The following is a 14,031-nucleotide window of genomic DNA, read 5'->3' as shown; positions in this document are numbered from 1 at the left end:
AACATACGGGTAGCAACCGATAAAAGACCAACGTTTCTAATCTTCTGTGCTATCACTGTGGGGGTTTTAAACGCACAGGTGTAAAGTAAAAAGATCTTGCTGACTAAATAGGTACAAGCCACAGCTTCACCCATTTATTTCCCACCCCCTTAGACAACAAGTAGAGTGTGTGAGTATCTTCATACCAGGCAGCCGCTTCAATCCAAGCATGATCTCTTTGCGTCTCTCTTGCATGGAGATCCTGTCATCACACATCATAAGAGCAAACATCACGAGGGATACAAACTGGCTTGTGTATGCCTGAAATACCACAAAAAAGCAGAAGAATTACTTGCAGTTGTATTTTAAGAAGCTGGAATTTTTAGTTTAAAAAGACGAAAATAAACAAAAAAATTCCCACTGGTTTAAGTGCATATTTTTTTAAAAACAGCATTAGTAGCAGCAAAGTAAACCAGTATTTAGGAAATCTACCACTGTTCTCCTTTTCCGAATTTGAGCAAATAACTTAACCTTTATTTCCAAATACCAAATATAAGTTCCTTATAATGCAGTGGATGCTTATGAAATCCCTAATACAGTACCCTCAAGAAAGGAAGAGAAATGAACCAAAGGAAGGTAAGTAGAGAGTAAATCTGTATGTGCATAACCAAATAAGCTTTGAATGTAAATCAAAAATAAGGGTTTAAAAGCCTCTCCTTAATGTACTTGCACTGGTTTTGTTGGATTTTTAAAAAATTTTCTCTTTGATTTTTCACTTTTATCTGTTGCCTGTTCTCACTACTTTTTTTTTTAATTTTGGCTAAAAATTTTTTTAAAGTTCAACTGTAGAAAAGTAAATAGAAATAAGAATAAGCCTCAATCTTATTAGTAGGAATAATTACATTAATAACATATTATTAATAACACTGTGAGTAATTACTTTCGATTTTTACTATTTTTTTCCTTTATATTGTTAAGAAAATTATTAGTAGGTGTAATTTTATTAGTTGTGCTATTCTTTTTTTATTCTATTTTAATTTAATTTTATTTTTGGCCACGCTACATGGCTTGCAGGATCCTAGTTGCCCAACCAGGGATCAAACCCGTGCCCCCTGGAATGGGAGCAAGGAGTCCTAACCACTGGACCACCAGGGGATTCCCCAAGTGCGTTCATTCTTTTTTTTTTTCATTAACCAATTAACTAATTTACTTAATTTTGGCTGTGTTGCGTCTTCATTGCTGTGCACGGGCTTTCTTTAGTTGTGGCGAGCAGGGGCTACTCTTCGTTGCAGTGCACGGGCTTCTCACTGAGGTGGCTTCTCTTGTTGCGGAGCATAGGCTCTAGGTGCACAGCCTTCAGTAGTTGTGGCACACAGGCTTCAGTAGTTGTGGCACACAGGCTCAGTAGCTGTGGCACATGGGCTCAGTAGTTGTGGCTTGCAGGCTCTAGAGCGCAGGCTCAGTAGTTGTGGTGCATGGGCTTAGTTGCTCTGCGGCATGTGGGATCTTCCCGGACCAGGGATCAAACCCGTGTCCCCTGCATTGGCAGGTGCATTCTTAACCACTGAGCCACAAGGGAAGCCCATGTGTTTATTCTTAATTAACATCACAAGCACTTTCCCAAGACAGAATGCTTTCTATCTTGTTTACTAGTGTGTAATAACCTTGAGCAGTTTTTTCCCTTTTGGGTCTCAGATGGTCTACCTCTTAAAGATACATAATACTTACAAGATAATCATGAGAATTAAATGAAACAAATGTAAAGCATTCAGCATAATGCCTGACATACAGGCTCAAAACAAACTTTTCATTAATGAAAATTTGAACTAACAGACATTTATTTGCGGAGGCTACAGAATGTGAATATTTGAAAACTTGCGGTCTCACTGCCAAGCCCATTTTGATTCCTGTTAGCAACATATGAGTGTGAGATATGCCTATTTTACCACATTCTTTGCAATATTGAGAACTACCCTTTTAACGAAGTTTTACCATTAGACTGCTGGACAATGTACTCTCATGACTACTTCACCATACATATCTTGAATCCAAAAAATTAAGATTATTTTTCATATTTGTTAGCCATTTATGTTTTCTCTTTTGAAAGTTAATTTCATTATTCTTCACTTGTTTTTTGACTTGGGTTTGTTTTCTTTTCAGTTGGTCTTAAAAAGGTCTCTATTGTTACATTTCAAATACATTTTCCCAGTTTAGGTTAACCTTTTACAATGGTGTTTATTCACACAGAAGTTTTAATTTTTTAACTTTATGTCATGCTTTGAAGCTTAAATAGTCCTTCCATCCTAACATCAGTTAAGCATTATTAAATTTTCTTAATTCTGTTGTTTCCATTGTCCCTTTTCTCTTTTTTCTTTACATTTTTATTCATCTGAAATTAATTTTAGTGCAAGATGTTAAGTTGTTTTTATTTTTATAAATACACAATTTTCCCTCCATTTCGCCCCACCCTATCTCTCAAATGTCAAGTTTGAGACATTTCCTGTAGCCTAAGCTCTTTGATACACTAGAGCTATGTTGCAGGACTATAGATTCTGTCCCAGATTTGTCATTTTATTTATAAAACAATATTCCCATCCAGAAACATCATATTTCTATAAATTTGTTAGGAATTTAAAAGTCTAAAGAGTTATATAGTTTTCATTTATTTGACAAATATTTATGGATATCTTACACATTTCTTGGTAGACTTATTTTTAAGTATTTTTTATAGCTATTGAAAAATAGAATTCCCCCCCCTCCAAACACACACCCCCGTACTTTTCTAAGTAGTCACTGTCAGTTTATAGAGAAAACTTTTTGTATATTTAAAAAAAATTTTTATTTAAGTATAATTGATGTATAATATTATATAATTTACAGGTGTACAATAAAGTGATTCACAATTTTTAAAGGTTATACTCGATTTATAGTTATTATAAAATACTGGCTATATTCCCCATGTTTTACCTTGTAGCATATTTTACACACAATAGTTTGTACCTCTTCATCCTCTCCCCCTATACTACTGCCACACCCCTCTTCCCCCTCCCCACTGGTAACCACTAGTTTGTTCTCTGTACCTGTGACTCTGTTTCTTTTCTGTTATAGTCACTAGTTTGTTGTATTTTTTAGATTCTACATTAAGTGACATCACACAGTATTTGTCTCTCTCTGTCTGACTTATTTCACTCAGCATAATGCCCTCCAGGTCCATCCCTGTTGCTGCAAATGGCAAAACTTCATTTTTCTTTATGGCTGAGTAGTAGCCCATTGTGTGATATTATATATAAATACCACATCTTCTTTATCCAGTCATCTGTTGGTAGACACTTAGGTTGCTTCCATATCATGGCAATTGTAAATAATGCTGCTATGAACATTGGGGTGCATGTATCTTTTCAAATTCGTGTTTTTATTTTCTTCAGATATACACTGAGAACTGAAATTGCTGGATCATATGATAATTCTATTTTTAGTTTTTTGAAGATTCTCCATACTGTTTTCCACAGTGGCTGTATCAATTTACACTCCCACCAAAAGCGTATGAGAGTTCTCTTTTCTCCGTATCCTTGTCAACATTTGTTATTTGTGTTCTTTTTCGTGATAGCCATTCTGATAAGTGTGAGGTGGTATCTCATTGTGGTTTTGATTTGCATTTTTCTGATGATTAGCGATGTTGAGCATCTTTTCATGTGCTTGCTGGCCATCTACATGTACTCTTTGGAGAAATGTCTATTTGGGTCTTCGGCCAATTTTGTATTCAGGTCTTCAGTTGTTTATTTGATGTTGAGTTGTATGAGTTGTTTATATATTTTAAATATTAACCCCTTATTGGTCATATCATTTGCAAATATTTTTCCCATTCAGTAGGTTGTCTTTTTGTTTTGCTGATGGTTTCCTTTGCTGTGCAAAAGCTTTTAAGTGTAATTAGGTCCAATTTGCTTATTTTTGCTTTTGTTTCCATTACTCTAGGAGAAGGATCCAAAAATATAGTGTGGCGATTTAGGTCAAAGAGTATTCTGCCTATGTTTGTTTCTAGAAGTTTTATGATTTCCAGTCTTACATTTAGGTCTTTAATCCACTTTGAGTGTAGTTTTATACGTGGTGCTAGAGAACATTCTAATTTCATTCTTTTACATGTAGCTGTCCAGTTTTCCCAGTACCACTTATTGAAGAGATTGACTTTTCTCCACTGTATATTCTTGCTTCCTTTGTCATAGATTAATTGAACATAAGTGCATGGGTTTATTTCTTGGCTCTCTATTCTGTTCCATTATTCTATGTGTATGTTTTTGTACACCACCATACTGTTTTGACTACTATAGCTTTGTAGTACAGTCTGAAGTCAGGGAGCATGATGCCTCCAGCTCTGTTCTTCTTTCTCAAGATTATTTTGGATATTGGAGTCCTTTTGTGTTTCCATATAGATTTTAAAATTACTTGCTCTAGTTCTGTAAAAATGGCATTGGTATTTTGATAGGGATTACACTGAATCTGTAGATTGCCTTGGATAGTATGTTCATTTAACAATATTAATTCTTCCAATCCAAGAATACAGTATGTTTCTATCTGCGTTGTCTTCAATTTCTTTCATCAGTGTCTTATAGTTTTCAAAGTACAGGTCTTGTAACTCCTTAGGTATATTTATTCCTAGGCATCTTATTCTTTTTGAAGCGATGGTAAATGGAATTATTTCCTTAATTTCTCTTTCTGATAGTTCATTGTTAGTGTATAGAAATGCAACAGGTTTCTGTATATTAATTTTGTATCCTGCAACTTTACCGAATTCACTGTAAAGCTCTAGTAGTTTTCTGGTGGCGTCTTCAGGAGTTTCTATGTATAGTATCATGTCATCTGCAAAAACAGTGACAGTTTTACTTCTTTCTTTCCAATTTATAGTCTTTCTTTCTCTTGTCTGATTGCGTGGCTAGGACTTCAATACTATGTTGAATAAAAGTGTTGACAGCAGGCATCCTTGTCTTGTTCTTGATCTTAGAGGAAATGTTCTCAGGTTTTCACCGAGTATGATGTTAGCTGTAGGTTTGTCATAATATGACCTTTATTATGTTGAGGTAGGTTCTCTCTATGCCCACTTTCTAGAGAGGTTTTATCATAAATGGATGTTGAATTTTGCCAAAAGCTTTTTCTGCATCTATTGAGATGATCACTTGGTTTTTATTCTTCAATTTGTTAATGTGATGTATCACAATGATTGACTTCTGGATACTGAAAAACTCTTGCATCCCTGGGATAAATCCCACTTGATCCTGGTGTATGATCCTTTTAATGTATCATTGAGTTTGGTTTGCTAATATTTTGTTGAAGATTTCTGCATCTATGTTTTTCAGTGATACTGGCCTGTAGTTTTCTCTTTGTGATATCTTTGTGTGGTTTTGGTATCAGGGTGATGTCAGCCTAACAGAATGAGTTTGACAGTGTTCCTTCCTCTGCAATTTTTTGGAATATTTTGACAAGGACAGGTGTTAACTCTTTTCTAAATGTTTGGTAGAATTCACCTGTGAAGCCACTGGTCCTAGATTTTTGTTTACTTGGAATTTTAAAATTACTGGTTCAATTTCATTACTGATAATTGGTCTATCCAAATTTTCTATTTCTTCCTGGCTCAGTCTTGGGAGATTATACATCTTCAAAGAATCTGTCCATTTCTTCTAGGTTGTCCATTTTATTGGCATATAGTTGTTTGTAGTAGTCTCTTACGATCTTCTGTACTTCTGTAATGTTGGTTGTAACTTCTCCTTTTTCATTTCTGATTTTACTGATTTGTGCCCTCTCTCTTTTTCTCTTGATGAGTCTGGCTAAAGGTTTATCAATTTTGTTTATCTTTTCAAAGAACCAGTTTTTAGTTTCATTGATCTCTTCTATTATTTTTTTAGTCTCTATTTTATTTCTTCTCTGATCTTTATGCTTTCTTTCCTTCTACTAACTTTGGGCTTTTTCTTTCTCCAGTTTGTTTAGGTGTAAGGTTAGGTTATTTATATGAGATTTTTTCTTATTTCCTGAGGTATTCTGAGGAATACCTTATACCTGAGGTATCACCATAAACTTCCCACTTAGAACTGCTTTTGCTGCGTCCCAAAGGTTTTGGATCATCATGTTTTTGTTTGCATTTTTCTCTAGGTATTTTTTCATTTCCTCTTTGATTTCTTCAGTGATCCACTGGTTGTTTAGTACCATGTTGTTTAGCCTCCTCATTTGTGTTTTCTGCAGTTTTTTCCTTGTAGTTGACTTCTAGTCTCATAGCATCGTGGTCAGAAAAGATGCTTGATATGATTTTAATTTCTTTTTAAATTTATTTTTGGTTGCGTTGGGTCTTTGCTGCTGCGTGCAGGCTTTCTCTAGTTGCGGGGTCTACTCTTCGCTGCGGTGCACAGGCTTCTCATTGTGGTGGCTTCTCTTGTTGTAGAGCACGGACTCTAGGCACGTGGGCTCAGTAGGTGTGGCTTGCATGCTCTAGAGCATAGGCTCAGTAGTTGTGGCACACGAACTTAGTTGCTCCACAGCATGTGGAATCTTCCTGGAGCAGGGATCCAACCCGTGTCCCCTGCATTGGCAGGGAGATCCTTAACCACTGCGTCACCAGGGAGGTCCCTTGATATGATTTTAATTTTCCTAAATTTACCAAGTCTTGTTTTGTGGCCTAGCATGTGATCTATCCTGGAGAATGTACCATGTGCACATAAAAAGAACGTGTACTCTGCTGCTTTGGGATGGAATGCTCTACACATATCAATTATGTCCCTCTGGTGTAATGTGTCATTTAAGGCCAGTGTTTCCTTGTTGATTTTCTGTCTGGATGACTGGTCCACTGACGTAAGTGGGGTGTTAAAGTCCCCTACTACTATTGTGTTACTGTTGATTTCTCCCTTTATGTCGGTTAGTATTTGCTTTATGTATTTAGGTGCTCCAATGCTGGGTACATATATATTTACAATCGTTTAATCTTCTTCTTGGACTAATCCCTTGATCATTATGTAGTGTCCTCCTTTGTCTCTTGTAACAGTCTTTAAAATCTATCTTGTCTGATATAAGTATTGTTACCCCAGCTTTCTTTTGATTTCCATTTGCATGGAATTCCTTTTCTCATTCCCTCATTTTCAGTCTGTGTGTGTCTTTAGATCTGAAGTGAGTCTCTTATAGGCAGCATATATATGGGTCTTGCTTTTGTATCCATTCAGCCACTCTCTCTTTTGATTAGAGCACTGAGTCCATTTACATCTAAGGTAATTAATGATATGTATGCTATTGCCATTTTGTTACTTGTTTGGGGGTTGTTTTGTAGGTCTTTTTTTTTTTTTCCTTTTTTCTTGTTTTGTTCTCTTGTGATCTGACGACTATCTTTAGTGTTGTTTGGATTCCTTTTGCCTTTTTTGGTTTATATCTATTATAGATTTTTGGTTTGTGGTTACCGTGAAGTTTTTATATAGCAATATGTATATATATGTGTGTGTGTGATTGTTTTAAGTTGCTGGTCTCTTAATTTCAAATGCATGCATTTGTACTCTCCTCCTCTCATGATTACTGTTTTTGATATATTTTACATTTAACTGTATTGTGCATCCCTTAACTGCTTATTGTGGACATATATGATTTTACTGCTTTGTCTTTAACCATTCTACTAGCTTTGTGGGTGGATGACTTCCTACTTTTACTGTATGTTTGCCTTTATTGATGAGCTTTTTCATTTCATCATTTTCATGTTTCTAGTTGCAGCCATTTCTTTTTCGCTTAGAGGAATTTCCTGAACATTTCTTGTAGAGCTGGTTTGGTGGTGCTGAACTCTTTTAGCCTTTGCTTCTCTGTAAAGCTTTTGATCTCTCCCACAAATCTGAACAAGAGCCTTGTTGGTTAGAGCAGCGGTCCCCAACCTTTTTGGCACCAGGGACCGGTTTCATGGAAGACAGTTTTTCCACGGTCGGGGGTGGGGGATGTGGGAGGGTTCAGGAGGTAATGCAAGTGATGGGGGGGATGGTTCAGGCAGTAATGTGAGTGATGGGGAGCAATGGGAACAGCAGATGAATCTTCGCTCACTTGCCCGCCACTCACCTCCTGCTGTGTGGCCGGTTCCTAACAGGCCATGGACTGGCACCGTTCCACAGCCCAGCACCATTCCACAGCCCAGGCGTTGGGGACCCCTGGGTTAGAGTATTCTTGGGTATAGGGTTTTCCCTTTCATTGCTTTAAATAAAACATGCCACTCCCTTCTGGCCTGCAGGGTTTCTGCTAAAGGTCAGCTGACAGCCTTATGGGAGTTCCCTTGTATGTTATCTCTTGCTTTTCCCTTGATGCTTTTAACAGTCTCTCTTTCTCTTTAATTTTTGTCATTTTAATTGCAATGTGTCTTGGTGCTTTCCTCTTTGGGTAAGTCCTGTATGGGACTCTCTGGGCCTCCTGGATTTGGATGTCTATTTCTTTTCCAAGTTAGGGAAGTTTTCAGCTATTATGTCTTCAGATATGTTCTCTGCCCCTTTCTCTCTCTCTTCTCCTTCTAGAACCCCTATACTGTGAATATTAGTACACTTGATGTTATCGCAGAGGTCTCTCAAACTGTCCTCATTTCTTTTCATTCTTCTTTTCTTTTTTCTGTTCAGCATCAGTGATTTTCACTACTCTGTCTTCTATTTTATATATGTTTTCTATAAAGCACCTTACATGAATTTTTATCCATTCTAAGAAGTTTCTGACTTGATTTTCTTAAGTTCTACAGGTAGTCAATCATATCAATTGCAAATAAGAATTTGTTTCCTCCTTTCCTGCTGTTTTAATTTTTCTTACTAAACTGGATAGAACTTCTAGAATAGGGATAGCAAATATGTTTCATATAGAGTCAATCCTTACCTACTGGTTGTCACAGTGAAACATTATGTTGAGAAGGATTCTAAGGGCACCTTTTTTGCTTTGCAGTAATACAGATAAAATCCTAGGAAGGTTCCAGAAGAACAGCTAAGGCTGTTAAGGTCCTGAAGCTTTCTATTTTGCTGTTCACTCATCCATTTTTCTCTATTATTTGCCTCCTTCTGCTTCATTGGGTTTCCTTCTTCTACCTTTTTGAGTTCAATACTCAGTTCATTTTCTTTTTGAAGCATTTAATGCTATGAACCTACTTCTATCACTCTGGCCACACTATCTAAATTTTTACCCATATTGTTCATTATAGTTATTTTTTCTAATAAGTCTTTTTAAATGGCAATTCTGATATGGTTCTAACTCAAGTTATTTAAAGAAACGTTTTTATGTTCCAGGCATTTGAGGTTTTTATTTACATTTTTATTATTAATCACTAGGATTACTGTGATATTGTCAGCTACAGTGCTATGAATAATTTTAACTTTAATAATTCATCTTGGGTTTTTTTTATAGATTATATGCTGAATTTCTACTACTCTTCTCTGGATAAGGGATCACGTCATGAGTGAATACTTTCCTGTCATAATGTGGATAATGAGCCTCCTGTACAATAAAATCACAGTCTGCTAATGCTCCTTACCTTCCCAATAGTTAAATTAGATTCCCTGTTTCCTCTTGCTGCACCTCCCAGCTACCAGGTGCTCATACATTCCTCCACAGCTACCTGTCCCTGTCCTCCTATGTGTTCCACTGGCAGACTGGGATTTTTTTTCCCTTAGCACTAAAGTGGATTTTCAGTCCCTTGCCTCCAATCTAACAATCATACCTGTATTCTAAGTTCCAGTCCTTCCCAGTCTACTTCTTTCTACTGATTTACTTTTCAATAAACCAATTAATCACAAAATATATACTATCAGGACAGAGGGAGAGACCCAATATCTTGGACTCCTGGGATACCTAAATTGTTTCCAATCCAAAATGATCAGATAATGAGTATTCTGGTTCCTCCAGCCCATAAATAAAAATGTTATTCTACAGAGTATGCTTCTTTGTTTGGACTTAAAACATCTCAGCACTGGTTTTTAAAAGCAAATATTAAACAGAGTAACTTTAATGCACATATTTTTTCTATTGCATTCAGCTTAATTTCCAATTTCATGTTTTTCATTTCATCAATACACACCAGGCAACCAATTATGAAAAAAATAAGCTACACCTCACATTTAGAATTACTGAGGTTTGAAAGAATTTACCAGGACAATGCTGACTCTGAACTTTTCAACTTGGTTTTACTTTTTATTCAGCCAAAAATAAAAGTTATACTGGTTTATTTTTTTTTAAAAATCAACAAAAGTCAGTACTGTGGTGAACTTCTAAACACCTGCAATAACATACAAGAATTACTGAGTCTGCACAGTCATACCCATCGATTTCTACAGAAATATCAAATTATCTACGGTCAAACATTCTGAGAAATTTAATAATATCTCTCTAACCTTGACAGTTTTTCAGGCAAAGTTGGGAATTAATCATCAAGATTATAGAATTCTTATGCTAGCCCTATCATGGAGCCCAGGGATCAGGATCAATTAGAATTTCTTTCGTCACCCATTAACATATAAACTTATACTTGCCATTCAGAAATGATCTATAACTAAACACCCCCAAACTTTTAAATAACTCCAAGCCCAGAATGTCTATGGCAGTTAAGGAAAACAAAATTACTTTAGAATCCAAGAAAATTTAAACTAAGACTAAGCTGCCATAATACTAAAATTTTTCAGGGAGCCATTTTTTTAAAGAATTACAGTATATACTATAAAAAGATGCTTCTTTTCCTATACAAGATGTAACCATTGGAAGAACCTGGGTAAAGAGTACATGGACTTCTCTACTATCTTTGCAACTTCCTATAAATCTACAGTTATTTCAAAACAAAAAGATTTTAGAAAAGGACTTACAGAGAAAAAACAAACTATTGATACAAATAACACATGAGAAAATCTCAAAACGTCCTGTTACATGGAGGAAGCTAGATACAAAAGACATGTATTACACAATTCCATTTATAAGAATTTCTAGAAAATGAAATAATATAGCAAGAGAAAGCAATACTTGCCTGAGGCTGAGGCAGAGGGGTAGGAGTGGGAATTGACTGGAGAGGGGGACAAAGGAACTTTTTCAGGTGATTAAGTCTTCTAAAATTGGACTGTGGTGATAAACAGCCAAATTTACTAAAACCATATACACTTAAAATTGGTGAACACTATGGTATGAAGATCATACCTCAATAAAGCTGCAGAAAAAAGGTTAATGGCAGAATCTAGGTGATGGGTATACAGGTACTCATGTAAAGTTCTTTTAATTCTGCTGTATGTTTGAATATTATAATAAAACATTGAGGAAAATTTAAGTTTTCATGAATGATACAATTAGAAATCAAAAAAACTGCATGTCCCCTGGTAGCTCACAGATCAAGAAACATTCAATAAAAAGATAAGTCAATAGCCTCCATTCACTGGTATGATCCCGCATCCCATACATGCCACACTGAAGCCCTTGCTTCAAATGCGTTTGAATGAAGGGTCTGGGATTCTAATCCCTGATCCAAGCTGTCTGTCTGGACACTGTTCCAAGAATCCACAAGCTGCTGCTGAGGGCAGCTGTTTATTCATTCAGGCAGAGAATGGAAACCCAAGCACAAATATCTTACATGTTTTAATCACCACATGGAGAAAATTCAGGCTTCGGTTTTCTGTAAATTATAGTGTTAGCAATATCAAAGTAACCAAGAAACAAAAACCTCACTCAGAGTTTTTACTTAAGAATTATAACTTTTCCACAAAAAAATTCCCCATGAGGTTCTTTAAATGGAAAAAGAACCAAATGTGGTTTGTATATGTTAACATCATCTTCCCTTAATTAAACTCAAATCCACCAAAACCTAAGCATCTTATTCAACAATCAGTAACAAATATTAGACTTAGGCAGAAAAAGACAAGAAACTGAAATTTTGAAACTATAAAGAGTAACATATTTGTGGAGAACATCTTTTGCATTTATACAACTTTCTAAGATTCCTATTTTTATTACTGGTACTAAATTTATGCATATCCCAATTTCAAAGAGGAAAGTAGTCTCACTAGGCCTTAAAAATGAAAATGAAGGTGCTTTTAAATCTCCACAGATGTATATCTAAAGAGAAACAGATACTCTCATATAATACTCCATTTATTTTTTTAAATAGCCAAATTTTATACCAAAAGTGTACTCCTCTTTACAAACTTCAAAGGCAGTGTGTATATTTTGGCACATTTATTAGGATAGTATAAACCTGTAAATAAAAATGTCAAAAATTATTAGACTTAAGCTGGGTGTTTCTAATTTGTTATTTTTCTAATTCCCTACTATACTTAATTAAGAGGGGGCATTATACTTACCACATATCCCACCCCACACAGCAGGAGAAATATAAGTGTTGAATGCGGATGGTCAGAAGAGACGTTTGCAAAATGAACTTTACATTATATACGCTTGTCCCTTTTAAACTCTTCAGATGAGTGTGAGGAAGGGGGACAACAAGTGTTTTATCTATTACTGACGAGTGTGAGGAAGGGGGACAACAAGTGTTTTATCTATTACTGACGCTCAAGGCTTACGATAATTACGATTAGTAAACAATATGAATTCTATAAGTGCTAAGAAATGAAATACAAGATACAGATTAGTCTGTTTCACCAACACTATGATTATGTAAATAATCACATGAGAACTAAGTCAAGAACTTACCTTTGTGCTGGCCACCCCGATCTCGGGCCCAGCATTGATGTGAACTCCACAGTCTGTCTCTCTTGATATGGAACTGCCAACTGTGTTTGTGATCCCGACAGTTAAAGCTCCTCTCTCCTTGCAGTACCGAAGACCCATCAGGGTATCTGCTGTCTCGCCTGGGTAAAAAGGAAGACAAAAGTAACACACAGAGCAGTCAACATATGCTGTTTTTTAGATGCAAAAAGAGAAAACTGACTACTCTTTCAACAATATCATTTGTTTTATTATTATTTTTTAACTGAAGTATAGTTGATTTACAGTGTTTCAGTTGTACATCAAAGTGATTCAGTTATACATATATATTTTTTTCAGATTCTTTTCCATTACACGTTATTACAAGATACTGAGTATAGTTCCCTGTGCTATACAGTAGGTCCTTGTTGTTTATTTTATATATAGTAGTGTGTATCTGTTAATCCCAAATTCCCAATTCATAGCTCCCTCCCTTTTCCCCTCATTTGTTTTAAATAAAATTTAAAACACGTACTTAAAAGAATACATTTGTAAAACTTTTAATAATAGGATCCGACTTCTTAGGATCGTCTTTCCTTCTTTGTCTTTAAAAATTCAGCTCTTCTGAGTATAAAATGTGTTTTTACTAACTCATTAAGAATTCCATAACATCAAAATAAACCTATATTTGTCAAGTTATCTGCAATAACCAGTTTATCTTTAAATATCAGTTTTGCCAACATATGCTATAGTTGTTAGAAAGAATGGCTTTCCTTTTCTTTAAGTCTTTAAAATTAGCATACCTGACTGACTAATGAAAAAGCAAACATCATCTCGAAAAACTGGGGTGTTTCTATCCAGGAAATCACTGGCTAGCTCCACCATAACAGGCAACTCAGTCAGCTCTTCAAGAACTTGACGTGTCTGCAGAGAAAAGATGACTTGGTCATACAACTTTACATCAAATACTCTTTTTCACTGGACTTCCTCAGACTCAATGTATAGTTTTCACTTTTTCTGATTATAAAAATGATACATAATGCAATGTTAGAAAATACAAACAACAGAGATTAAAGCATAAAAAAATAAAATAACCAAAATCCCACCACCCAGGAGATAAGCACTGTTGATATTTTAGCACAAGTCTCTTTAGACAATTATCAATGCATGTATAAATAAATGCATGTATAAAATGTTTTGAGAAGTGGAAAAAGCACTGTTCTGAGTTAGCTTGTATATTAACTCTAACTTCCCAATTCCTAGTCTTTAAATGACAATTCATATAATACCAAATCACTGAGAATTTCAAATGAGATAATAACAGATGTATCATAAACAGTGAATGAAATTAAACATTTCAGAAATACTAGGTATTCATAAAGAATGCTGTTTCTCAAAAAAAGT

At 35.4% G+C, this 14,031-nt stretch overlaps 1 protein-coding gene and 1 long non-coding RNA gene across 5 annotated transcripts in view; both read right to left on the bottom strand.

Moving 5' to 3' along the window:
• Positions 1-14,031, bottom strand: part of GFPT1 (glutamine--fructose-6-phosphate transaminase 1) — a 75,227-nt gene that overhangs the window by 12,538 nt on the left and 48,658 nt on the right. For all 4 annotated transcript variants that reach the window (XM_049696404.1, XM_004277023.3, XM_049696405.1 and 1 more), the window contains 3 exons: positions 13,431-13,551; positions 12,634-12,791; positions 186-300 (listed from right to left, as the gene is read on the bottom strand). In XM_049696404.1, coding sequence (XP_049552361.1) covers positions 186-300; positions 12,634-12,791; positions 13,431-13,551 — 394 coding nt within the window. The remainder of the gene's footprint in view (positions 1-185; positions 301-12,633; positions 12,792-13,430; positions 13,552-14,031) is intronic.
• LOC125960920 (uncharacterized) lies at positions 5,820-12,613 on the bottom strand. Its single transcript, XR_007471108.1, has 2 exons — positions 12,447-12,613; positions 5,820-12,392 (listed from the first exon to the last, which is right to left on the bottom strand). It is a non-coding gene; the product is annotated as an uncharacterized LOC125960920 (long non-coding RNA).

The sequence above is a fragment of the Orcinus orca genome, chromosome 13 (assembly GCF_937001465.1).
Source record: "Orcinus orca chromosome 13, mOrcOrc1.1, whole genome shotgun sequence".
Lineage (NCBI taxonomy): Eukaryota > Metazoa > Chordata > Mammalia > Artiodactyla > Delphinidae > Orcinus > Orcinus orca.
Note: the sequence above shows the minus strand (reverse complement) of the source record. Positions and strands in the feature narration are given on the sequence as shown.